The following is a 27,415-nucleotide window of genomic DNA, read 5'->3' as shown; positions in this document are numbered from 1 at the left end:
CTGTGATGTTGTGAGAGTGTAACGCTCGGCCTAAAGAAGGCAGTTTACACTACGGCAGCTTGTTCTTTTAACCTCTTATAAACGTGTTTGATTGAAATTCTCAAAAAAAAAAAAAAAAAACGTAAATGCCAACCCAAAGTGTATTAAACAATAAACACAGAAAACAATACATACAATATTTTTAAAAAAGTATGTAAATGCATTGGAATAGTCCATTCCAGTCTAATGTAAAGTGTGTTTAGTCCAGGAGCACGATGAGGTACAGCGCTGTCCTGTGTCTGAATTCCAACGGTGAAATAGTCCAATCTAAGTAATTTCCACAAAGAGAAAACCAGTCACAGACTATAATATCCCAGTCATGTAGAGCGATCGATCACGTAATCCCAAAGAGTAATGAGAGCGTCCTCTCTCGAACGCCGGTAAGCCGACTTCTTTTATCAGAAGGTACAAGGATTTCCTGGATCTTCCCGACAGAAGTCTTGCGAGAGTAATACGGGAACACAAACACATTTCCTGACAATATAACGCAGGGAAAACTCCATATACAACAACAGCTGTCTTATATGAATAATTAAAATAATTCACAGCAGTATACATTTTTCCCCATTATTTGGCCGCGCTATGAGCGTGGATTACAGTCCGAATCCAAGAAAATGCCCTTTACCAATGTACTGATCTGTTTCTCCAAATCTACAGACAAATCAAGATTTCTTACATGAGGTAAGAAAGAGGTGGTGGAAAGAGAACCTAAGTTAATTATTGGGCATGAAGAAGTTATCGTCATGATGAAATTATATATTGAGTTATAATTTTGCCATAATGACATGTTGGAGTGTGATTCTCAATTTTATTAGCCAGCATAATTTTATTTACGGTATGTAGGACGTTTGAACATGTAAGCCAACACCAACACCATCCCATCCCTAAACCTACCCATTTGTGTATTATATGATATAAAACACAGGATATAACAGGCAGATACAACTGCATGCACAATTTATTCAAAAAGTACAAATAATCCAAGTGTTAGAGGCCAAACGATTGATTTGTGTGATGGAAATCACGCTAAAGCGATCAGCGTCTCAACTGAAAATCATGCACAAATCAAATAAAAAAAATTGCCACCAGTGAAGTCAGATTTCATAGTGAAATGACATTGGCTCTCATATGTCTCATGACCAATTGAGTCATTACGTCATCTTTGATTGTAAAATGTCATTGGCTCTCGTGTGTCTCCTGACCGATTGTGCTATAGAGTCGGGTGTATCATTTGATTGAGATTTGGATGAGATATGAATGAGTGCATTCACGGAGCGTTGGGTTCATCATCTCAGTGGTTAAAACGAGTGGGGTTAGTGGCTCCAAAATATAAAAGTAGCCTTTAAATATTCATAACATCATGTCTGCTTTTACAAATTCAAAGAATGAAATGCTACTTGATCTGACACATTGGGCAAACAACATATATTTATATTTACAACTTAAAGAATGGAGCAATGCGCTGATATATAGTGACGCCTAGGGACACCTTTAGTGTCTTCATTGTGACCCCAAAGGTACTTTACCATGCTTCGGATTTTGACACCGGTTGCCTCATGGCAACATATATAGTGAAAAGAGAAGAGGGCCTAAAATGGACCCTTAGGGCACACCGCATAAAAGGGGAACCGACAAAGTAGAAAACTTCCCTATGCTCACTGAGAAGGTTCTGTCTTTGAGATAAGAGACCAACCACTGCAAGGAGACCCTGAATACCCACCACTGTTTCCATACGATGTAACACGATACTATGATCTATTGTATCAAAAGCAGTGCTTAAATCCAATAAGACAAGCACTGCTTGCAAACCGGTACTGATTTAAGAGCTTGCAAATGTCATTACTGACCTACCATAATGCAGTTTCGGTTATGTGCATTGATCTAAAACCTGACAGAAAAGCATCTAAAATATGGCTATACACAACTCTCTCAAGGAGATTTGAAATAAAAGGCTAAAATTTCTGAGGATAGATGGGTCAAGAGGAAGTTTCTTAAGCAGAGGGTGAACTATAACTATAGTTTAAATCTATAGCGGCCAAAGTATTACTGGGTCTAATGATTCAAACACTTCATTGAGAAGATGAGTTGGGATGACATCAGACTCACAGCTGGAACATTTAGTCTTAGAAACAATATCAGCTATCTGAGCAGAAGTCACTGGATGAAAACAAGATAGTAAATCTGGTGAACAAATCAAAGGGGGATCATACAGGGAGTGCAGAATTATTAGGCAAGTTGTATTTGTGAGGATTAATTTTATTATTGAACAACAACCATGATCTCAATGAACACAAAAAACTCATCAATATTAAAGCTGAATATTTTTGGAAGTTTTAGTGTTTAGTTTTAGCTATTTTAGGGGGATATCTGTGTGTAGGTGACTATTACTGTGCATAATTATTAGGCAACTTAACAAAAAACAAATTTATACCCATTTCAATTATTTATTTTTACCAGTGAAACCAATATAACATCTCAACATTCACAAATATACATTTCTGACATTCAAAAACCAAACAAAAACAAATCAGTGACCAATATAGCCACCTTTCTTTGCAAGGACACTCAAAAGCCTGCCATCCATGGATTCTGTCAGTGTTTTGATCTGTTCACCATCAACATTGCGTGCAGCAGCAACCACAGCCTCCCAGACACTGTTCAGAGAGGTGGACTGTTTTCCCACCTTGTAAATCGCACATTTGATGATGGACCACAGGTTCTCAATGGGGTTCAGATCAGGTGAACAAGGAGGCCATATCATTAGATGTTCTTCTTTTATACCCTTTCTTGCCAGCCACGCTGTGGAGTACTTGGAGCATTGTCCTGCATGAAAATCATGTTTTTCTTGAAGGATGCAGACTTCTTCCTGTACCACTGCTTGAAGAAGGTGTCTTCCAGAAACTGGCAGTAGGACTGGGAGTTGAGCTTGACTCCATCCTCAACCCGAAAAGGCCCCACAAGCTCATCTTTGATGATACCAGCCCAAACCAGTACTCCACCTCCACCTTGCTGGCGTCTGAGTCGGACTGGAGCTCTCTGCCCTTTACCAATCCAGCCACGGGCCCATCAGTCTTGAGATATTTCTTGGCCCAGTCTTGACGTTTCAGCTTGTGTGTCTTGTTCAGTGGTGGTCGACTTTCTGCCTTTCTTACCTTGGCCATGTCTCTGAGTATTGCATACCTTGTGCTTTTGGGCACTCCAGTGATGTTGCAGCTCTGAAATATGGCCAAACTGGTGGCAAGTGGCATCTTGGCAGCTGCACGCTTGATTTTTCTCAGTTCACGGGCAGTTATTTTGCGCCTTGGTTTTTCCACACGCTTCTTGCGACCCTGTTGACTATTTTGAATGAATCACGCTTCAGAAGCTTGGCTATTTTAAGACTGCTGCATCCCTCTGCAATGTATCTCACTATTTTTGACTTTTCTGAGCCTGTCAAGTCCTTATTTTGACCCATTTTGCCAAAGAAAAGGAAGTTGCCTAATAATTATGCACACCTGATATAGGGTGTAGATGTCATTAGACCACACCCCTTCTCATTACAGAGATGCACATCACCTAATATGCTTAATTGGTAGTAGGCTTTCCAGCCTATACAGCTTGGAGTAAGACAACATGCATAAAGAGGATGATGTGGTCAAAATACTCATTTGCCTAATAATTCTGCACTCCCTGTATGTTAATGACTTAATGGAATCCTTGATCTAACCCTAACTTTATAATAAAAAAATATTAATAAAAAAAGGATTCTCACAGGTTCTTTGAGATAGAACAAGAGAATGGCCTGGAAGGGATTTAGCACTGAATCAATTGAGTTTTTTTTTTTTTTTTCTCACAATATTAGTTATTATAATGGTTCATAAACTAAATGATTGTATTGAAGTGGCATGTCTTTTAAATAAGCACTAAAACAGCCTGATACTACGATTTATAAAATATCTACATGCATTAATTTCTCACTGCACTCAATCTTCATTTTCATTGATTCATTTCTTGTCTTCTCTGCATTTGTTTACTTTACCAAGGAAAAGTTTTGTCAGACCAGCTTTCAGGTAACTCAGAGCATCTTTATTGGCTTCTTCAGTTTCAGCGGTTCTCCTCATTTCCTCCAGCTCTTTAACCCAGGTTTCTTTCCCAGCCTCCCTCAGTCTGGGGATGAAGAAGTCCAGATGCTGAAGAGTTAAGGTCGAGTCTGGCTTTAATGCGATCTGAGACAGATGCTTGATGGTCTTGTAGGCATTGAACAGGAGAATTTGCTTTTGGTCCTCGATCTCCTGCAGATCTTTGTCAAGATTATCCATTACAACTCCAAACCTCTTAGTTTGAGCTCTTTCATATTCATTTTTAATATCGTCAAATTTCACCATAACGTTAGAAAAGCTGACGATGTATTTCTTGTCTTCTCTGACGTGTTTGCTATGGTGGCACCTCCTTGTGCACACGGTGCAGTAGCCGTTTTTCATGACTTCACATTTGCTGGGATCAGAACTCCACCAGCATCCAAACTCATGGCAGTTTTCCTCACAGACAGTGCAGGTCGTCGCCTTCCTGCTCTTCCATGAAGTTATTGAAGTGCTTCCAATGGGCACCTTCTCTTTGACAGCCTTTTGGATTCTAATGATAAAGTTTGTATCCCTATCAAGCATTTCCTTGTTTTCTCTCATTGCCTGCTGGATCTGATTTTTTTCAGATTTTTTTGACTCTTTCTCTTTGACTCGCAGCTGTAAGTTACAGATGAATGCTTCAAATTGAATGCGCTCCATCAGGACATCTGAAGTCAGCTCTAAACTTCTTCTGTTCTTTTCATCCAGAGACTGAAGGAAGTCCTTCATGCTGTCCATGCTGTCTTCCCAGGCGTCTCTTTGAGCACGAAGGTAACGTTTGTCATTGTGACGGGCGTCTGACTGCCGGTTGTTGAATAAGAAATGAACAGGTTGGCCTTTTTTGTCTCGTCTGCAGGGGATTTGAGCTTTATTAATGGCACTGAGGACATTTTTGGGTGGTAGACCATCAGAGTGTGTGATTAGAAACAAAATGTTGTTCACAATGTCATTGCCAAACAAAGATAAAGCTGAACTGATAATGTAATGCTGTCTGTCCGAGAGACGATTCTTAGAGGCTTGAATTACAAAACACACTGCGTCAATCTCACAAACGCCATCACTGCTCTGAAACAGCATGGCCAAATTCTCAGCAACTTCCAGATCTTTTTCCAGTCCTCTAGTGTCTCCATATCCTGGAGTATCAATGATAGTAAGAGATACAGGACTCTCTTCAGGACAGACCTCATACATGGTGATTTCAGAGGTTTGTGATTCGGATTGGTCTCTGGCTTCTTCTTCTGTGATTTCATACCATAGCTCTTCCTCAACATTCACTTCTAATACATAGTTGACCATGGTGTTGATGAGAGTCGTCTTGCCAGCGCCGGTTTCTCCCACCAACAGAACAATTTTGTTTTGTTTTCTGGCATCTTTTCTCCCATAAGTCCATTTTCTGACTTTCCCATTATCATCAAGCACTTTTCTCTCTGTGTCTAGACGAAATCGTTTTGGAGGACCTTGATGAATCAGAGTTGATCTGCTTTGTGGACTCGGCGGTCTGTAAAATATGGAGTCAAATGTTTCTCAGAATATTTATGTTTTAAGATTTGTAGACTAGTAGTATCCATCAATATACAGACATAATGTAACACATTTCAGCATGACCATATTAATGTAATGAAACAATATTTAATGAAAACAACCCAAATACAATCCTTCCAAAACGCAATACCAAAAAAAAAAAAAAAAAAAATTGTAATGCTTGTTTGTCACATTAATTGGCACCCCTAGACATTCTTGTGAGTAAAATATCTCTGAAGTATATTCCCATTCATATTTCCATTTTTGTAGCTTACTATGGTGACTAGGAGCAGGAAATTCTCTTGCTATGAATTTGTTTCACAGGATAACTAGTATGAGATATATATTTATAGATAATAACAAGTATAACTATGATGAAACACAAAGGCCACATTCTCTTAATTATTCATCAAAATGAGTAAAACCACAACATATAGTTCTGAAAATAGTTGACCTTCACAAAATAGAAAGTGACTGTAAGAAGATAAAGCATTGAAATATATTGCCCCCATTTCACAGGGCAATAGTTAAGAAGTTCAAAGATGCTAAAGATGTCATGATTCTTCCTGGAAGAGGACGTGTGTCGTCCCAATGCAAAGAAAGGAGGAGAGTTTGAGTGGATAAAGACTCTCAAGATCACAGATGGAGATTTGTAGAGATTAGTTGAGTCTTACAGTTAATAAGCCCTAAAAATATATATTCAACAACTCCTACATAACCACATGTTGTTTGGGAGGGTTTCACGAAAAATCCTCCTTGCTCATCCAAGTCTGGAACTTCAAACGGATCTATGGTCACATGAAACAAAAAATGAGCTTTTTTTGCTGGGTTTTTGTGCAAACAGGGATAAAAAGTACCCCGTGCCAACTGTTAAATATAACGCATGATCTTCAATTTTGAGGGCCAATTTAAAAAAAAAAAAATTGCTGGAGGTCCTGCACATCTTGTTCAGATAAATGGAATCATGGATTGTAGCAACTATCAACAGATACAAAAAATAATAATAATAAAAAAATTCTTATAATGGGCTGTAGTTTAATCTTCCACCAGGACAATGAACAAAAACCAACATCAAAATCAACACACAAATGTGTGACAAAGCACAAACTGAGTTCAGGTGTTCGGTCACTTCATGGCCACAGGTGTATAAATCAAGCTCTAGGCCTGCAGACGCTTCTACACACATTAGTGAAAGAATGGGTCGCTCTCAGGAGCTCAGTGAACTCAAGCGTGGGGCCGTGATAGGTCGCTACCTGTGCAATAAGTCCATTCCTGACATTTACTCACTCAACTGTCAGTGGGATTATAACAAAGAGGAAGCCATTGGGAACAACAGCAACTCAGCCACGAAGTGTTAAATCCCAGAGTGGGGTCAGCGCAGGCTGAGGTTCACAGTGCACAGAAGTCGCCAACTTTCTGCAGAGTCAATGGCTCCAGACCTCATTGTTTTTCGGGGATTGGGCTTGGTTCCTAGTTCCAGTGAAATAATCTCTTAATGTTTCAGCATACATAGGCATTTTGGACAGTAACAAAGTGGAAGTGATTGGGAACAACAGCAACCACAAAGTGGTAGGTCACACAGAATTACAGAGCGGGGCAGCACATGCTGAGGGTCACAGTGCACAGAAGTCTCCAACTTCCTACAATAGAGTCAATAGCTCCCGACCTCCAAACTCCTGTTGCCTTCAGCTGAGCTCAAGATCAGTGTGTAGATAGCTTCATGGAATGGGTTTCCATGGCTGAGCAGCTCATCCACGCTTTACATAAGCAAGTGCAATGCAAAGCGTGGAATGCAGTGGAGTAGAGCAGCCGCCACTGGACTCTAGAGCAGTAAGATGTGTTCTCTGAGTGGCCAATCACGCTTCTCTGTCTGACAATCCCATGGAAGCTTGACAGATTTTACTTTCCCTTTTTGTAGTGAATAATTCACTGGGTTTGAGACTGCGTTTGCACATGCATGATATCCACTGACTCGCGTTAATTAATTAAAATGGGAAAAGGGAAAAAAAATGACATGACATTGTGTCAAGATGGACAACGGTTCCCACTTCTCGTCATAATAAGATTAATTAGGCTAAATATTAATGAATATTAAATACAAGTAAATAAATAAATAAAGTGTGAAAGTAAAACAAGTAGGCTAGCCCTAAATTACAAATTAAATGGTTAAACTTCTGCTTTCGCGCAGTGAGGGGAAATAGGGCAATCAGTTCGTGGCTTTGCTTCAGCTGTGCGATAACCTCACGAAGGCCAACCATTCATCCGACCATCCGATTCCCGATCGGGAGAGGTTTATTGCCTCGCGTTTCCCCCTGTACACTGCACGGACACCTCACGACAAACGACGCACGATAAACCTGAAAATCGGCACGACCAGAAAAAGAGTTGCACGAGTCAGAATTCGGCTCAAAATCGGAAGAAAATCGCACAGTGTATGCCCGGCTTTACAGCACATACTCATCCTGAATAAAGCACATCAATTTCAACTCACCTGCAACTCATGCTGATCGCTGGACTGAATGTGTGACTTCACTGAAGACCTTCACTTTCACTGCTTACAGCAAAACAATTTATTACTTTATTGATAAAACAATGAATTTTACAAACTACTAATATGTTTAATTATACATCAAACACTGAGAGATGCAATTTTCCTATTAAATATGAATATAAATGCATAAATTACACACCAGCCTTTGTGTCGAGTGACGAAATTACTGATTTAACAAGCTTCACTGGCTGAAGTCTCTCCTGACCAAATGTGTCTTCAGTGTAATTTAGTATCTGAATTAAAAAAAGAGTAAAAAAAATAGGAAAAACACTCACTCATGACTAATTTATTGTCATAAATGTGTCATAAAATGTATTTATTCATAGTGATAAATGGACTAAATGTATTAACCTGTCATGAAAAACTACAGCTCTGGAAAAAATTAAGAGACCACTTAACATTGATTTTCTCTTATTTTTTTCCAGAGCTGTAGATAAAATGATGTTTTCCATAACAAGCAACTGGTAGGTTTGTTTATGGATTGCTTTTTCTTGATTGTGATTAAAGCATACATTTTTGTGAATATTACATTTAAAAAAAAATATATATATTTTTATAAAGAATAAATCAGTGATAAATCGGACCTGACACAAACCCTAATCTGTAGTACCAAGAGAAACTTTGAGAATACATCAGGCATGTTGGACCCAGCCTCAGTCATTCTCATCGATTAGTAGTCGTTCATCTTAACAATTATTCAACTAATCGCACATGTATATTAATTAAAACATAATGAGTCTTTAATAAATATAGGCCTAATATATAGGTTATTCAACACGCACATAAAGCTTGCTGCAAAGTGCTGGAAAAAGTAATGATTATGAATATGTCAGAAAAAAACAGCAAGGAGACATTTTAATTATTTATTAATAAAATGTGTTTTCTGAGTCCGTATCGGCTGTAAAGATGATGACGACGAATGTTTAGATTTTCCACGAGGACGAGCCGTAACAATCTGTCCTCACAGACTGCGCGACTTCGCCAATTCCTGTATTTTTTTACTTGTTTCCTGTGATAATGTTTTAGTTTACTAAACCTCTGACGTATAGTGGATTATTAGGTCACAGCCCTGCTAAACTAACATTTGATCTCATGAATAAGTCTCACAACATATGAGTGACATGCCAGCATTTTTAAATTAAACTCTTTACATATTTAAAATATGAAGGAGAAACATCCTCACCTTGAAGAGTTTCTTTGCTTGAAGTTCTTGTGAAGATATTCACTGATGACTTTTATATTTATACACACTCATGTCCAATAAAAACCTGCAGGAGGAGGAGGAGGACAGGGGAAGAACAAACCCACATACTCTACATACATGCAAAACCACAAGTTATATGCAAATTAGGTGCAAAATATTTGCTCATTTAAGTTCTTCAACAATAAGACAATAGAAAATTACTCCACAGTTGGTGACGGTAGAAATATGAAATCAGAACATTCCCTTCCTGCTGCTAATGAAGACAACAACACACAACATACAATTAAACAGTAACAGTATACAATGTGAAGTAATAAGATGTTATATAATTATTAGGCAATCTTAGTAACTACTGTGAGAATAAAAGCATCTAAAAGAAATAAAGAAACAACAACTTACAGGACACACACCCACACACACACACACATTGTAAGAAGAACTATTAAAAAGTCAAAAGCGATTGTTCTCATGCATTAAGAGAATGAATAGTTAATTTTGGTTTCTTGCAGTCTTTCAAGGACAGTAAAAGTTAACCCTCATGTGTTGTTCGAAACCCTATAACAATTGTGGTGTTCCCGGTCAAAAATGACCGGCCCATAAAAAATAGCTTATATATCACACATTAACATATTTTCACCCAATCTTGGATTCAATCTTTTTGTCAACTTGTTCTCTTTCAATTAGGACTGGTTTTATATTTTGATTTGCATCTGAATAATCATAGGCCTCATTTATCTGAGATTAGGCATTTCATTTTTTAAATAATTTTTTATTTTATTTTTTTAATTAATTTTGGAAATATTAAATAAAATCTGAAGAAAATTGGTATTGTGAATCACTAGTCAACTTAAAGGGGGGGTGAAACACTCAGTTTCAGTCAGTGTCATGTCAATCTTGAGTACCTATAGAGTAGCATTGCATCCTGCATATCTCCGAAAAGTCTTTATTTTTTTAATAATTATATAAGAAAGATGCGCTGTTCCGAGTCTTTCCGAAAAAAGCCGAGCGGGTGGGGGCGTGTCGTGTGAGCGGAGCTAAATAATGACGTGTGCTCGCTGCTGCTATTGTGTTGAGTCGAGTGCGTCGTAAAGCTGTGTCATCCCTAACAGCGGGAAAAAAACTTTATTCAAAATAAAAATATGGCTTTTAATCAGATACAGCCATACAGTCTTGTTCAAAATAATAGCAGTACAATGTGACTAACCAGAATAATCAAGGTTTTTCGTATATTCTTTTATTGCTATGTGGCAAACAAGTTACCAGTAGGTTCAGTAGATTCTCAGAAAACAAATGAGACCCAGCATTCATGATATGCACGCTCTTAAGGCTGTGCAATTGGGCAATTAGTTGAATTAGTTGAAAGGGGTGTGTTCAAAAAAATAGCAGTGTGGCATTCAATCACTGAGGTCATCAATTTTGTGAAGAAACAGGTGTGAATCAGGTGGCCCCTATTTAAGGATGAAGCCAACACTTGTTGAACATGCATTTGAAAGCTGAGGAAAATGGGTCGTTCAAGACATTGTTCAGAAGAACAGCGTACTTTGATTAAAAAGTTGATTAGAGAGGGGAAAACCTATAAAGAGGTGCAAAAAATGATAGGCTGTTCAGCTAAAATGATCTCCAATGCCTTAAAATGGAGAGCAAAACCAGAGAGACGTGGAAGAAAACGGAAGAAAACCATCAAAATGGATAGAAGAATAACCAGAATGGCAAAGGCTCAGCCAATGATCACCTCCAGGATGATCAAAGACAGTCTGGAGTTACCTGTAAGTACTGTGACAGTTAGAAGACGTCTGTGTGAAGCTAATCTATTTTCAAGAATCCCCCGCAAAGTCCCTCTGTTAAAAAAAAGGCATGTGCAGAAGAGGTTACAATTTGCCAAAGAACACATCAACTGGCCTAAAGAGAAATGGAGGAACATTTTGTGGACTGATGAGAGTAAAATTGTTCTTTTTGGGTCCAAGGGCCACAGGCAGTTTGTGAGACGACCCCCAAACTCTGAATTCAAGCCACAGTACACAGTGAAGACAGTGAAGCATGGAGGTGCAAGCATCATGATATGGGCATGTTTCTCCTACTATGGTGTTGGGCCTATTTATCGCATACCAGGGATCATGGATCAGTTTGCATATGTTAAAATACTTGAAGAGGTCATGTTGCCCTATGCTGAAGAGGACATGCCCTTGAAACGGTTGTTTCAACAAGACAATGACCCAAAACACACTAGTAAACGGGCAAAGTCTTGGTTCCAAACCAACAAAATTAATGTTATGGAGTGGTCAGCCCAATCTCCAGACCTTAATCCAATTGAGAACTTGTGGGGTGATATCAAAAATGCTGTTTCTGAAGCAAAACCAAGAAATGTGAATGAATTGTGGAATGTTGTTAAAGAATCATGGAGTGGAATAACAGCTGAGAGGTGCCACAAGTTGGTTGACTCCATGCCACACAGATGTCAAGCAGTTTTAAAAAACTGTGGTCATACAACTAATATTAGTTTAGTGATTCACAGGATTGCTAAATCCCTGGAAAAAAAAAATGTTTGTACAAAATAGTTTTGAGTTTGTACAGTCAAAGGTAGACACTGCTATTTTTTTGAACACACCCCTTTCAACTAATTGCCCAATTGCACAGCCTTAAGAGCGTGCATATCATGAATGCTGGGTCTCATTTGTTTTCTGAGAATCTACTGAACCTACTGGTAACTTTTTTGCCACGTAGCAATAAAAAATATACTAAAAACCTTGATTATTCTGGTTAGTCACATTGTACTGCTATTATTTTGAACAAGACTGTACATACATGATCCGGAATCAGACCCAGAGGCTGCAGTTGAACAGGAGCAGCAGCAAAAATGACTAGAGCAGGACGTCTCTATGTGGTACAAGTTATACACTAACTATATAATATGCTTAGCGGCTTGTGTTACTTACATATTTATACTTGAATTATATCGTCGTATTTTTGTCTTTGAAGGTGTACATGTGGGAAGTGCAGTTGTGCACGTGTGTGTGTGTGTGTTTACATGTGGTCTGTGTAGACAATTGTAACGTTATTAAGCGGACTGGTTTTGCACGGCAGGCTAAGTTAACGTTAGTGTTTACATAGAAAGACACGGAATAGTAGCACATTTGGGGCGGCAGTGGCTCAGTGGTTCATGTAGGTTGTCTACAACCCAGAAGGTTGGTGGTTCAATCCCCGATTCCACCTGACCAAGTGTCGAAGTGTCCTTGAGCAAGACACCTAACCCCAGCTGCTCCCGACGAGCTGGATGTCGCCTTACATGGCTGACATCGCCGTCGGTGTATGAATGGGTGAATGTGAGGCAAAAATGTAAAGCGCTTTGGATAAAAGCGCTATATAAATGCAGTCCATTTACATTTGAATGAAGAAGCGCGCTTATTTAGTTCAACATATTTCCCCCCTCTTTGTGTATTGTTGTTTGGAGTGCTTTTACAATACACAAACATAAAGTTACACATATAGTGGCCAGCTAAACAAATGTACACGCACTACACATCGCATGCTCCATTGATCAACTAACTATACGTGATCATGTTTGGGCTACTTGATGAGCATAAGCAAAAACACAGACATTTGAAGCAGTCTAACTCACCGCCTGCGGTTCTAACGTTGGGACCTTTATCGTTGGGACTGCTCCATCATTCAGCATTAGGCGATCGGGAAAATCCGGAGTCGAGCTGGGCCTTGTTTATGAAACAGTCGGCACCGAAATGCAGCGAACAGATATAAACATTCGCGCAACTCAGTTGCTGATCCGGAAAAGCAAATTACATCCACTGTTGCCTTAACGCGGGGTTTTTGGGGAATCTGTGCAGGACTGTCTTGGTCTGGCAACCAAAAACGCACTTTTTTGGTGACATTGTAATTGTGCACATCACCTGTGCAGCGCAGCCTACAAGCCAGCGCTTTGATGGGCGTAGCCTGTTGCTTTCGCTCTCTCCCTCTCTCTCTCTCACGCTCTTCCGGTAGAATTGTCCGTAAGGCCCATACAAGGAAATTCCGCCCCCATTAACGTCAAAGGGGACGCATGATCGCAAAAAACTTGCCGAAACTTATGACTAACCGGAAGTAGTATTTTTGACAAAGAAATACTCCCATCAAACGTCCACCTTAACTTTTGAAACTTTGTCTATGTTTAGTATGGGATTCCAAGTCTTTAACAGTGTAAAAAGATCAGTATGCATGAAACAGCATTTCACCCCCCTTTAAAATTTTCACCAGGAATTTTGTTTAAAAAACCATAAATTTGTATAAAATGGTTCATTAATCACTCATTATACCATATTTCCACCCACTCTTGGATTCAATCTTTTTGTCAACTTGTTCTCTTTCAATTAGGACTGGTTTTGCATTTAATTTTCAAACTATTTAATTGTAGGAGTCATTTATCCGAGCTTATGCACCTCAGTTTTTGAGTGAAAAAAGCATTTTTTTTTTTAAATAATTTTGTCAATATTGTGAAAAAGGTGAAAAAGAGTTTCACTATTGATCACACTAGCCTACTTTAATGTTTAACCAGGATTTTTTTAAATGCTTTTATTTTGTACAAAAATGGCACAAAGTCACACTTGTGATGTTCCCGGTCAAAAATTCCCCGGGCCCTCATCACTGGAAGACAGCTCCTCATCAGGTGTTTCAAGCTCTGTAGCCGATTCAGTGGTGCCTTCCTCTTCAGAAACACCTTCACTGCAAGATGCATCCTGCATTTCCTCCTCCTCACTAGTCCCTGAGTCAAAAATCTGATGAATCAGATTCACAAATTAATGACAAGCAAGGTGCTGTGAGGCATTTATATATGCCTGTGCTAGCATGATCTATATTTGTAAATATTGTCTAGTTCTGTGTGAGAACCTGTCAGTTCCAAAACTAAATGTCATAATATTTTGTCTGGAAGATCTGATGAAACAAGAACATGAAAGAAAGATTCTTTTGAAGCCGGGTCACTGCAGTCACGGCCAGTTTGTGTGTGTGTGTGTGTGTGTGTGTGTGTGTGTGTGTGTGTGTGTGTGTGTGTGTGTGTGTGTGTGTGGTAATATCAGATGGATAAACGTATATTAGATGCAGGTTAGGGTAGGATCAAATTTCTCTCTGTGGAAAACAATGTGTGTAAAACTCAAAAACGTTTGTGTGTTTTAACGTGTGTGTGTCTGCGTGTGTATAAATGTATCGATACATGCACAGGTCCAAGGGCTCGATGTTGGCATGCACATATGCTCATATGTGTACATGGAAATAATGAACATGCTCCTGAAAACTAAATTGTTCTGTTATTTTCAGTCTCTCCCACTCACTTTCCATGGTCAGCTATTGTGACCATTTTTGAACATGCCTACTCTCAGATAAATGAGGCCCACGATTAATCAGATGCAAACAGAAATATAAAACCAGTCCTAATTGAAAGAGAACAAGTTGACAAAAAGATTGAATCCAAGATTGGGTGAAAATATGGTATAATGAGTGATTTATAAGCTATTTTTTATAGGCCGGTCATTTCTGACCAGGAACACCACAAGTGTAACAAGGTAACAAAACCCCCACAAAAAAGTAAGAACATTTCCAAAAAAAATTGAGATTTAGTTATACCCTTTGGGAACAAAGTCACTAAGGTTCAGTCCAAAGCGATAACATTAACTAGTATTTTCGGGAAAAAGAAAATCTTCTCCCAAATTGACCCGAACACCACATGAGGGCTGTGCCATCTTTCACATTTGACTTCACCCTTCCAGGAATGAAACCAAACTCGTGAAACCTGTGTGAGCTTGGCAAATGTTTTCACAAAGGCGACATAAGCCGTCTAAGGGCAAAAATAATTGATAAATAACTCTTGCTTACTAGTGATGCAAACTAAAAATAAAAAAAATCCTGAGATTTTACATTTAAAGTTGACATTAATAAAAAAAAAAAAAACTAAGTCGGCACTATTTCATAAATGCAGATTGTGGATGAAGTTAGAGAGTGTTGTAACACTTTTTGCCAAGTGCAATTTGTATGTAAGGTTATGTAAAGTTGAAATAATTCTCACATTTATCTGCTATAAATGAATGAGTTTATGAAATTGTAACTTTAATTATTGTCAATTATTGTCAGTCAGAAAGTGATGTTGTTACAACCAACCCCACTGCTGAGAGTTGAACATTACAAAAACATGGACATAAGTTAACATTTGGCACAAACACTTTGGGCCAGATTTATTAAACGGCAAATTAGCGTGACAAGAAGTCACACTGCACCATTTTGGACGGTTTGCAGGCGTGAGATCTCAGTTTGAGGCAGGCCATAGTGTAACGCAGGGGTCCCCAGACTCGGTCCTGGAGGGCCACTGTCCTGCAGAGTTTAGCTCCAACCCCAATCAAACACACCTGAACCAGCTAATCAATGTCTAACTAGGTCCTATGAAGGTATTGATTAGCCGTTTCAGTTGTGTTTGATCGTGGTTGGGGCTAAAAACTGCAAAACAGCGGCCCTCCAGGACAGAGTTTGGGGACCCCTGGTGTAAGGGATTACAGTAATCCAGCCCCGATGTTGTGAGAGTGTAACGCTCGGCCTAAAGAAGGCAGTTTACACTACGGCAGCTTGTTCTTTTAACCTCTTATAAATTTGTTTGATTGAAATTCTCACAAAAAAAACTGAATAAATACACAAAGTGTATTATTAAACAATAAAATGTATGTAAATGCATTGGAATAGTCCATTCCAGTCTAATGTAAAGTGTGTTTAGTCCAGGAGCACGATGAGGTACAGCGCTGTCCTGTGTCTGAATTCCAACGGTGAAATAGTCCAATCTAAGTAATTTCCACAAAGAGAAAACCAGTCACAGACTATAATATCCCAGTCATGTAGAGCGATCGATCACGTAATCCCAAAGAGTAATGAGAGTGTCCTCTCTCGAACGCTGGTAAGCCGACTTCTTTTATCAGAAGGTACAAGGATTTCCTGGATCTTCCCGACAGAATTTTTGCGAGAGTAATACGGGAACACAAACACATTTCCTGACAATATAACGCAGGGAAAACTCCATATACAACAGCTGTCTTATATGAATAATTAAAATAATTCACAGCAGTATACATTTTTCCCCATTATATGGCCGCGCTATGAGCGTGGATTACAGTCCAAATCCAAGAAAATGCCCTTTACCAATGTACTGATCTGTTTCTCCAAATCTACAGACAAATCAAGATTTCTTACATGAGGTTTAACTCTGGTGGAAAGAGAACCTAAGTTAATTATTGGGCATGAGGAAGTTATCGTCATGATGAAATTTATATTGGGATGATTTTGCAATAATGACATGTTGGAGTGTGATTCTCAATTTTATTAGCCAGCATAATTTTATTTACGGTATGTAGCACGTTTGAACATGTAAGCCAACACCATCCCATCCCTAAACCTACCCATTTGAGTATTATATGATATAAAACACAGGATATAACAGGCAGATACAACTGCATGCACAATTTATTCAAAAAGTACAAATAATCCAAGTGTTAGAGGCCAAACGATTATTTGTGTGAAGGAAATCACGCTGAAGCGATCAGCGTCTCGACCGAAAATCATGCACAAATCAAATAAAAAAAAATTGCCACCAGTGAAGTCAGATTTCATAGTGAAATGAGATTGGCTCTCGTGTGTCTCCTGACTAGAGGTTAGATCTGGCTCAAAAAAATCAAGCCCGACCCTACCCGAGCCCGTGCACATTGTGTCCGAGCCCGGTCCGGCCCGACACATTGACTGTAATTATGAGCCCGAGCCCGATTTACACCCAAACATTTTTCAATACGTGGGCGTTTTGATGAGAACGAGCCTGTAATGAGCAAAGCGGACTGGTGAGATATGTTAAAACTAGGACCGGGACTCAATAATTTTTTAAAATCTAATTAATTAGAGGCCTTGTAATTAATTAATCGAAATTAATCGCATTTTAATTGTGTAAGAATGGATTTCACCTGAGAACAAACTCAAGGGATTAAAGCTGCAATAAAGACAATAAAACTTCACTCTCTGAATACAAGAGAAAACAAGACTGCACCTGGCCCAATCCTATTTCCTCACCCCTGCCGAGATATGACCCTCTCACCCTCTGGGTCACACAAACATCCAAATCTCACAGATACTGCCACAAGCTGTTTCTGTATGGTCAATATAAATACTTTTGGTGTGATTGGTAAACAGGTTTCATTCTCACATCAGTGGAACTGGTGACATTCCCGCACTAGTAAAACAGGTCGTAAAAGAAGGACAACCGGGTTTGTTCCTCTGGTGTGGGGAGATGCTCATAAAGATCTTTTGATAAACATTTGCTGTCAGGCCTCAAGGATAGGTGGGACCATTTGGGTCTGAGAAAAGAACCAAGATCTGCATAAATATTTGGGTGCTAAATGTTTATTGTTCTTTGATCTGGTTGAGTATTTAAGGGGAAGGAGCAAACCACTCAGGGAAGCATCTGTATCCAGAACTTCCCACACTGTTCCCGTGTGTCTCTATAGCCAGGTAAATGATGACTCTTTGAAACTATGTGTATACTATTTTATACTTGAGTAACATTGTATGCTGATCGGTTGTGTATAATTGTCTTTTAATTTGACTATATTTTGATATTTTTGCCTGGCTAAATAAACATTAACTTTGATTAATCTTGTATTATTCTAAGGCCGCTTCTTTTAGTATGGATCAATCAGAGTCTGGTATTACCGCAGATCGTTGTGTCGGGATAGATCAAACCGTAGGACTCAATGACTGGAGCATGGAGCACAGCATTAAGGATAATCTGATTTCTGACTAGGGATTATCTGAACTGCAAGTTGCAGTTCCTGTGATTATTATTCCCATTACGCTTTAAGATGAGTAAGCAGACGCAACCACTTAAAGGTAAAATATTCACTCTGCAATCCTCTGACTAATATCAGAACTGGCCCGTCTGTGTTTGAGAATGTAATTCCCGAAACATATCTCTAAGAGATATCGGGTCTCTTGATGAACGAAGATAGTGAGAAGTAGAGATACTCAGAGAGATCAAAGATCTAAATTAAATCACAACTAATCATACGATCAGCCATAATTTATAAACTTAACAAACTCAAGGAAACTACATACAATTAGAGTCAGATTAAATTAAAACATGGAGTCAGATTTAAAATTGGATCTTCACACTTTAATAAATTACAGTGTCCTTTATAGAAGCGCCTGAAAAGACGAACACGCAGTATTCCTTCGACCAGCTGTTGGATTCCTAAGTTGGGCCAAACAGGTGGAGTTTACAAAGTGGTGACCCCGCCCTACGTGATCTCCCAGTCTCAGGCGAGTGACGTCTTTTGGCGAGACAATTCAGATCCACCCTTACAATTGCATATAAATATCTGACCTGAGAACAATGAGAAGTAATTTTTCACATGGATTTTTAGTATACCATTGAATAATGACTGAATACATAAGCTTAATCAACAAAATATTGTTGATTTATTTCAGTCCATCAGACCAGTGCAATGTTTGCCATTAAGTGTAGCAAAAGCATATTTGTGATATTTGAGGCTCGATGTGCTGCGGTGATACGCAAATTCCTTGTTTTATAGCTTGTACACAACCATGCTCTTGTCGACGCTTCCATCCTTTCGTTTTTTAAAACAAAATTTTCCATCCACGGGGCCAAGCAAAACGGTCTCATCAGCTTCTTTGTTCATGTTCACTACCAATAACCTTTTAGCAGATCTAGTTTTGTAACAAACTTCGCTAACCCAACTCTATCTACACAATTTTCCATCCTTGGAAGGGGGGAAGAATCAGGTATTGATACGTTGTTAACCGTCCGATAATCAGTACAAAATCGAAAGGTATTGTCAGGTATTGTCAGGGACAAGCAAGTAGGGGGAGCTCAAAGGACTCTGGCTGGGCACGGCCAGTCCATGGCCAGTGCATGTACTCAACCTCTGTCTGCATGATCTCACGTTTCCTTGGATTCACTCTGTAAGGATGTTGCTTGATAGGAACAGCATCACCAACATCAATGTCGTGAACACACACTGTAGCTCTCTACCTGGCACATCACTAAACAGGGTAGAGGAGGCACAAAACAAATCAATTAAAGCTTCAGATTGTTCAGCACTCAGATGAGATAGAGTGTGGGAGATCTTGCATTATAGCTGAATTATTTAACCGGGTAGAGGAAATCTCTCTCTATGTACCTATCTACACACCAAGCCATCTTATTCTAAGGAGTAATTTGCCTCTACACTCAGTGTAGCAATAGAGGAAGGCAGTGAGGAAACCACAGTTTGTTTTACAGCTACCTCACTGTGAGGCTTGTCTACATATGCCTTAAGCCTATTTACATGACACACATGGCTTTTACATTTTCGGTCAGGAGTGGTGTATAGAAAGTGTCTCATTTAACTTTCTTTCCACTAGATATGGAACAGAGAACTTTGCATGTACAATAGAACCGGGAGATGGAAGTAGAACCATGACACGATCACCAGGTCCAATCTCTCTCTTCACAGACTTTTTGTCAAAACGAGCCTTCATCTTAGAAAGAGCAGTAGACAGATGAAGTTTGGCAAGACTTTGGGTTTGTGCAGTTTCTCACGAATAGAAGTGACAATCATCAACAGGCACCAGTTTGGAACTCTGATTTAACAACTGTTCACTTAACAGTTTTAGTGGGCCATGAACTGTGTGCCCGAACACTAGTTCTGAGGGGCTAAAGTCCAATGACTCCTGCACTGATTCTCTGGCTCCAAACATCAGAAAAGGAAGACCTTCATCCCAGTTTTCCGGTTTCTACAGAATACCGGCATAGCATTGTTTTAAGGGTTTGGTGAAACCTCTTGAGTGCACCCTGGGACTCAGGATGATATGCCGTGGAATTTTGGTGGTGTATACCATGGGTTTCTAGTGCTTGTTTAAAAACCCTTGAAGTAAAGTTTGACCCTTGGTCACTCTGAATTACTTTTGGCAATCCAAAAGTGGTACAGAACTTGAGCAGTTCTTTTACTACAACCTTAGCTTTTAACATGCGTAGCAGAACAGCCTCTGGGAAGCGAGTCGCAGCACACATAATGGTCAGAATGTATTGGCGTCTTGACTTAGCTTTGGGCAATTGCCCAACACAGTCAATAATTAAGTGCTCAAACGGGTCAGTTACAACTAGAATAAGACAGAGGGGTGCAGGGGGAATTTTCTGATTAGGTTTTCCTGCCAACTGAGACATGTGACATGATTTACAAAAACTGGACTTAAGACGAGGCCAAAAAAACCCTAGTAATACCTGTTGCCGATAACCTGCAGTAATAATAATAATAAATATAGCTGCAAGCAGCCATTATCGGGGCCAAGCGCAAATAAGAAGACAAGACATGCCAGCATGGCTGGAAGTGTCAAACCAACTGCAACAATGAACCATTAAAGACTTATTAAGTTGATTTTAGGAAAAATAGCAGTACGATTTTAAATACAGTCAATAATAATGATTTAATAGTTTATCACTTTCAACCAATAGGTGGCACTGTTACAAAACTAATGTGGCATAGTCAGACTGAGATGTCTATGACATGCAAAGTTTGGTGTCAATATGTCAAAGCATTGCAGAGATACAGCCTCAAGAGTCATTTTTGCATCATGGCTCTGTTGCAGTGGTATATGAAAACTTTTTTGTCTATCAACACGAAATTCATAACTATTTGTCAGCATGGTCTGAAGACCATACGGTTCAATTTTGGTGAAAATCGGACAAACGGTCTAGGATGAGTTGGAAAAAGTACGGTTTTAACAAATAACAAGATGGAGGACAGATAGGTTTGCAAAATATGGTAAAATTGGTATCCTTGTTCTCAGCATGAGCCAATGAATGTATTATGACCAGTTTCATTACAATGGGCTAATTTAATCAAAAGTTATTAGCATTTTTGTACATTTTGTTACAACTTTTGACAACAAGGTGGCGCTGCCCAGAATTTTTTTTGAGTACCTTCAGGACATAAAGCAGAAGACACATACTGAGTTTTGTAACGATACGCTAATGCATTCGTAAATTATAGCATTAGCATTTTAAACCATAATTCTGCATTGAAGTCAATGGGAATTTCATGTTTTGTTTTATTATAGCGCCACCAAGAGGCACAATCCACCAATTTTTTTATGTGTCCTCATAGTGAGCCCATACATATGTGTGTCGAGTTTGGTGAAAATATCTCATTTTGTTTTGGAGTTATAAACATTTATAGGAAAAATAAATATAAAAAATGACTGATACCTGACTTTGATTGGATTTTACCACCCCTTACTATCAATATTTTGAGATTTGGGCATTAGCGTATAGCTATCGACCTATGTTTTCGAACTTCTAAGGCTGGTTTCGCCTCAAACGGACTAGCGGTTTTGAAGATATCAGCTAATGTTTTTTAAGCGCTAAATTACAACGTTGCACAAACCATATGCCGAAACCTGGCAAGTCTGATATCGTTGGGCTCTGCAAGGATTCAGGAGACCAAAAAACCTACTCCCATCAAAATATGTCAACCACACCCAAAGTTATAAGCGTTTGGGGAAAAAAATTCTCCACTCGAAACTTCTCAGGCTACTTCAGGGCATCGTGGTGATGACCCATACCAAGTTTCGTAACAATTCGTTCATACGTTCATAAAATACAGCATTTTAGCACATAATTCAAAATGGCCAACATCCAAAATGGCCGACATGGTAAAATTGGATATCAGTCGACTCAGCATGACGCCCTGAATCTAATGAGACCAATTTTATGACTTTTGGATAAATGGTTCAGATCTTATATTCCAAAATATGCATTTTTCGTATCTCCGGACCAGTAGGTGGTGCTGCGCCGAAACGCTGCACGTAGCTTCAGGTCATGCTTGTGATGACGTAACAAGTTTGGTTTGAATATGATAAAGCGTTGCCGAGATATAGCCTTTAGTGTGCTTTTGCAACCTCTAATTAAAATCTGTTTGTGCATTTATTGAAAAGGATTTGACGAATCAACTTGAATTCCATAACTTTTTGTCAGCATCGTCTGAAGATGATCTGTGTCAATTTTCGTGAAAATCGGAGCAACGGCCTAGGAGGAGTTTGAAAAAGTAGATTTTTCAGAAAATTCAAAATGGCGGAAAAATTTGCATACCGGAAAATGACATCATAGGGTGCAATCGAATCCGCTTTAGCCAAGGAATCAGAAGAAAGATTTTGTTTCTAGCTCTTAGGGGTCAAAAGTTATAAGCAAAAACATGAGTGAAAATTTGGACAGGTGGTGGCGCTAAAGGGATTGAGTGAGAGACTAAAACACCACTTTTCAAAAAGAACTCTTCTCCGACAAACTCAATGTATGTTTGTTTGACTGTTTTCGAGTGCCCATGGAACTTCTGTCTGTAAGCCATAGGGACCAATTCATATGCTCGCAGTACCGCAGCCTTAACTATATCATACTCCAAAGAGTTTTCAATTTAGCCTGGATGCCAGCCGAACCTAGCCCCGCCCACAACATTTTTATAGTTGGGCAGTTCGGTCTGGCATCGCTCCATAGAGGAGTAATTATCTCCGAACAGAAACTGTTCGGACCCATGAAATCATCAGGGCGGGCTTTAGACGATGATGGACAGATGATCAACAGTAACATAATCATCACGTCATCAAAGGGGCTTGGATTATATTTATTTGAATCCTAAACGGAGAGCTTGTTTGTAAATACATTCACCTTCATATTTCTCTCAAAGATGATGATTATATTGGGTAAGTACTCTGTGTATCAATAAATTCTTTAATTTTTTTACAACACTGGCTAAGATTGTTTATTCCAGCGCGTGTGCAGACAGGGTTGCCAAGTTTTTACAACAAAATCCGCCAACTACTAGCCCTAAACTTCTCTGGGGGTTCTCCGGGGGAAAAATGGTGTTTGGGGGGTAAAAAGCGTGTTATTTTGGCATGATTGCCTGCTAAGATTCGCACTCATGGGTCTATATATCACATAATTGTCGCTTCAACCCGCGGACATAGAAAACAACCGCGGGGAAAAACGCGGACTTGGCAACACAGTGCAGTTGAGCTCTGTCTGTTGACATTTGACAATGCGTTGCTTCGTTGCTCTGATTGGTTGCAGGTCTATCCAATTGAGGTCTTTCCTGGTTCGGTTGAAATGCCTCATAATAACAGCCCGATGGAGCAGTTTCAGACTCATATTCTGACTAGAATTGAGTATGACCACGGCAGGCTATTTTCAATTGGTAGCGCTGAGCAAACTTCCACAGCTTTCCCAGTAAGACTACACTGAAGTAGTGAAGCCCACATTTCTTTTGGCCATCTCAATTTACTAGTGATGCGCTCGAATGCAACAAAGTACGAATCGACTTTTGTCTCCCTGAATGGAGGAACAAGTTTTATATACTTACTAACATCAAAATAATCTCCGGCAGGTGCATGAGAAAAATCCTGTGTGACCGTACTACCACCATTTGTTATGGGTGATGAGGCTGACGGGGCCTAGTACTGGTTTTCTAGCCAAGCGCTCTGATTCCAGATCCAATTTACGTAGTTCAATAACTCGGTCAGCCTGCCTCTCCACTACCCCAAGCTTTATAATTTCTTCAGACTGAACCTCTGACTCTCCTCTGAGAGCTGACTCTCTAGGCAAGATGCCTGCACTTACTAATATATTATACAAGTCATCTTTAAGAACCTGTTTAATGACATCTTTCTTTACCGTAATAGCGAAGAAGTCTGCGATCAACAGTAGATCATTTTTCTTACAGCGATTGAAAGCTTCAAGTAAATGTAAAGGCTTCAAAGTCAAACTCCATTTTAATGCTCACTACACACTTTCCTCTCCACCTACAGTCGAAAACAATCAAACTCTGAGAAAAAGAGAGTAGCCAATTAGCGGACGGACGGGCTCCCACTTGTTACAAGCCCTCCCAGTCTAGGATTGGGAGAGGGTAACAAAATAAATTACATAAAAAAATTTAAAAACATGTTGTGGAGGATTCCCTTCAACCCTCTGCCCCAGACACCTGGCAAGACACCACTATAGCTTAGGCAAAATAAAAGTGATTTTATTACAGGTAAAAGTAAATTGGAAGCAAATAAACATTCAGGAAAGGGTCTAGCCAAAACAACAAACAAAAGGTAATCTAACTTTTTGTAAGTGGAACTAAATGACCTAAACAGGTAAAAGAAAATACTTGAACAACATAAGCTTCCCTCACTCCCTGACTAAGCAAAAACAGGGATAAACATACAAAAAGAAAAGGTGGCACCCTTTCCCTACTTGTACTCACAACAGAAAGACAAATATTAAGTTGAAACATTACCTTTTAAATACCAAAAAATGTAACCAAAAAGTTAGTAACAGAGTTATTACATGTAATCAACAATACTACAACAGTGTTTTCAAATTAGGGCACCACACAACACACAAGGTGTGCCCACTGATTTCAACAATAACGTCCACTACCAATGTCAACACAACAATTCTTCTAAGTTTCCACTCTGCTCTCTTATAGCGGCACACTGTGCACTCTGCAGCACTCCTTATGAGCTTCCGATGTGGCTCGTTAAATGAAAGGCAAGCAGAGTGAGGGAAAGAGAATAACAGACAATGCCTACTCAAAAAGATTTCTTACTTATACGTCCACAGGACGTAACAATATGTTAATGACTTGTGAATCCTTGATCTACCCCTAAATTTATAATTAAAAAAAAAATTGTAAAAAAAAAAAAAGGATTCTCACAGGTTTTCTGAGATAGAACAAGAGAAAGGCCTGGAAGGGATTTAGCATTGAATCAATTGATATATATAGTATTTGATATATTATTTTCAAATCTACATGCATTAATTTCTCACTGTACTCAATCTTCATTTTCATTGATTCATTTCTTGTCTTCTCATTTGTTCACTGCACCAAGGAAAAGTTTTGCCAGACCAGCTTTCAGGTAACTCAGAGCATCTTTATTGGCTTCTTCAGTTTCAGCGGTTCTTCTCATTTCCTCCAGCTCTTTAGCCCAGGTTTCTTTCCCAGCCTCCCTCACTCTGGGGATGAAGAAGTCCAGATGTTGAAGAGTTAAGGCCGAGTCTGGCTTTAATGCGATCTGAGACAGATGCTTGATGGTCTTGTAGGCATTGAACAGGAGAATTTGCTTTTGGTCCTCGATCTCCTGCAGATCTTTGTCAAGATTATCCATTACAACTGAAAACCTCTTAGTTTGAGCTCTTTCATATTCCTTTTTAATATCGTCAAATTTCACCATAACTTTAGAAAAGCTGACAATGTATTTCTTGTCTTCTCTGACGTGTTTGCTATGGTGGCACCTCCTTGTGCACACGGTGCAGTAGCCGTTTTTCATGACTTCACATTTGCTGGGATCAGAACTCCACCAGCATCCAAACTGATGGCAGTTTTCCTCACAGACGGTGCAGGTCGTCGCCTTCCTGCTCTTCCATGAAGTGATTGAAGTGCTTTCAATGGGCACCTTCTCTTTGACAGCCTTTTGGACTCTAATGCTAAAGTTTGTACCCCTATCAAGCATTTCCTTGTTTTCTCTCATTGCCTGCTGGATCTGAACTTTTTCAAATTTCTTTGACTCTTTCTCTTCGACCCTAATCTGTAAATTGCAGATTAATGCTTCAAATTGAATGCGCTCAATCAGGACATCTGAAGTAAGCTCTAAACCTTTTCTGTTCTTTTCATCCAGAGACTGAAGGAAGTCCTTCATGCTCTCCATGCTGTCTTCCCAGGCATCTCTTTGAGCACGAAGGTAACGTTTGTCATTGTGACGGGCGTCTGACTGCCGGTTGTTGAATAAAAAATAAACAGGTTGGCCTTTTTTGTCTCGTCTGCAGGGGATATGAGCTTTATTAATGGCACTGAGGACGTTTTTGGGTTCCATACCATCAGAGTGTGTGATTAGAAACACAATGTTGTTCACAATGTCTTTGCCAAACAAAGACAGAACTGAACTGATAATATAATGCTGTCTGTCCGAGAGACGATTCTTAGCTGCTTGAATAACAAAACACACGGCGTCAATCTCACGAATGCCTTCACTGCTCTGAAACAGCATGGCTAAATTCTCAGCAACTTGCAGATCTTTTTCCAGTCCTCTAGTGTCTCCGTATCCTGGAGTATCAATGATGGTGAGAGATACAGGACTCTCTTCAGGACAGACCTCATACATGGTGATTTCAGAGGTTTGTGATTCGGATTGGTCTCTGGCTTCTTCTTCTGTGATTTCATACCATAGCTCTTCCTCAACATTCACTTCTAATACATAGTTGACCATGGTGTTGATTAGAGTCGTCTTGCCAGCGCCGGTTTCTCCCACCAACAGAACAATTTTGTTTTGTTTTCTGGCATCTTTTCTTCCATAAGTCCATTTTCTGACATTCCCATTATCATCAAGCACTTTTCTCTCTGTGTCTAGACGAAATCGTTTTGGAGGACCTTGATGAATCAGAGTTGATCTGCTTTGTAGACTCGGCGGTCTGTAAAATATGGAGATAAATGTTTCTCAGAATATTTATGTAGCAAGATTTGTAGACTAGTAGTATCCATCAATATACAGACATAATTTAACATCTTCAGCAATGAACATATTAATGTGATGAAACAACATTTAATGAAGAATCAAATATTGTCCTGTTTAACACCGTGAAGCTGCTTTGAAACAATCATCATTGTAAAAGCAAAAACAATCCTTCCAAAACAAAATACAAAAAAAAAAAAAAAAAAAAAAAAAAATTGCATGTTTGTCACAATAATTGGCACCCCCAGACATTATTGTGAGTAAAATATCTCTGAAGTATATTCCCATTTATATTTCCATTTTTGTAGCATACTACAGTATGGTGACTAGGAGCAGGAAATTCTCTTGCTATTCTTGTTTCACAGGAGTATAACTATGATGAAACACAAAGGCCACATTCTCTTAATTATTCATCACAATGAGTAAAACCACAACATATAGTTCTGAAAATAGTTGACC

General features: G+C 39.2%; 2 protein-coding genes across 2 annotated transcripts; both read right to left on the bottom strand.

Moving 5' to 3' along the window:
• Window positions 1–373: 373 nt before the first annotated feature.
• LOC137072967 (probable DNA double-strand break repair Rad50 ATPase) lies at window positions 374–8,172 on the bottom strand. The gene is made up of 3 exons (XM_067441061.1): window positions 8,152–8,172; window positions 4,058–5,637; window positions 374–513 (listed from the first exon to the last, which is right to left on the bottom strand). Exons 1-3 carry the CDS (start codon window positions 8,160–8,162, stop codon window positions 374–376), a joined length of 1,731 nt encoding a protein of 576 aa, XP_067297162.1. The 5' UTR covers window positions 8,163–8,172.
• Window positions 8,173–25,205: 17,033 nt separating this feature from the next.
• Window positions 25,206–26,834, bottom strand: LOC137088038 (probable DNA double-strand break repair Rad50 ATPase). Its single transcript, XM_067452098.1, has one exon. The coding sequence runs from the start codon at window positions 26,711–26,713 to the stop codon at window positions 25,319–25,321; it is 1,395 nt and encodes a 464-aa protein (XP_067308199.1). The 5' UTR covers window positions 26,714–26,834; the 3' UTR covers window positions 25,206–25,318.
• Between the last annotated feature and the right edge of the window lie 581 nt (window positions 26,835–27,415).

The sequence above is a fragment of the Pseudorasbora parva genome, chromosome 1 (genome assembly GCF_024679245.1).
Source record: "Pseudorasbora parva isolate DD20220531a chromosome 1, ASM2467924v1, whole genome shotgun sequence".
In the NCBI taxonomy this organism is placed as follows: Eukaryota; Metazoa; Chordata; class Actinopteri; order Cypriniformes; family Gobionidae; genus Pseudorasbora; species Pseudorasbora parva.
This window is presented reverse-complemented; position numbering and strand designations above follow the sequence as displayed.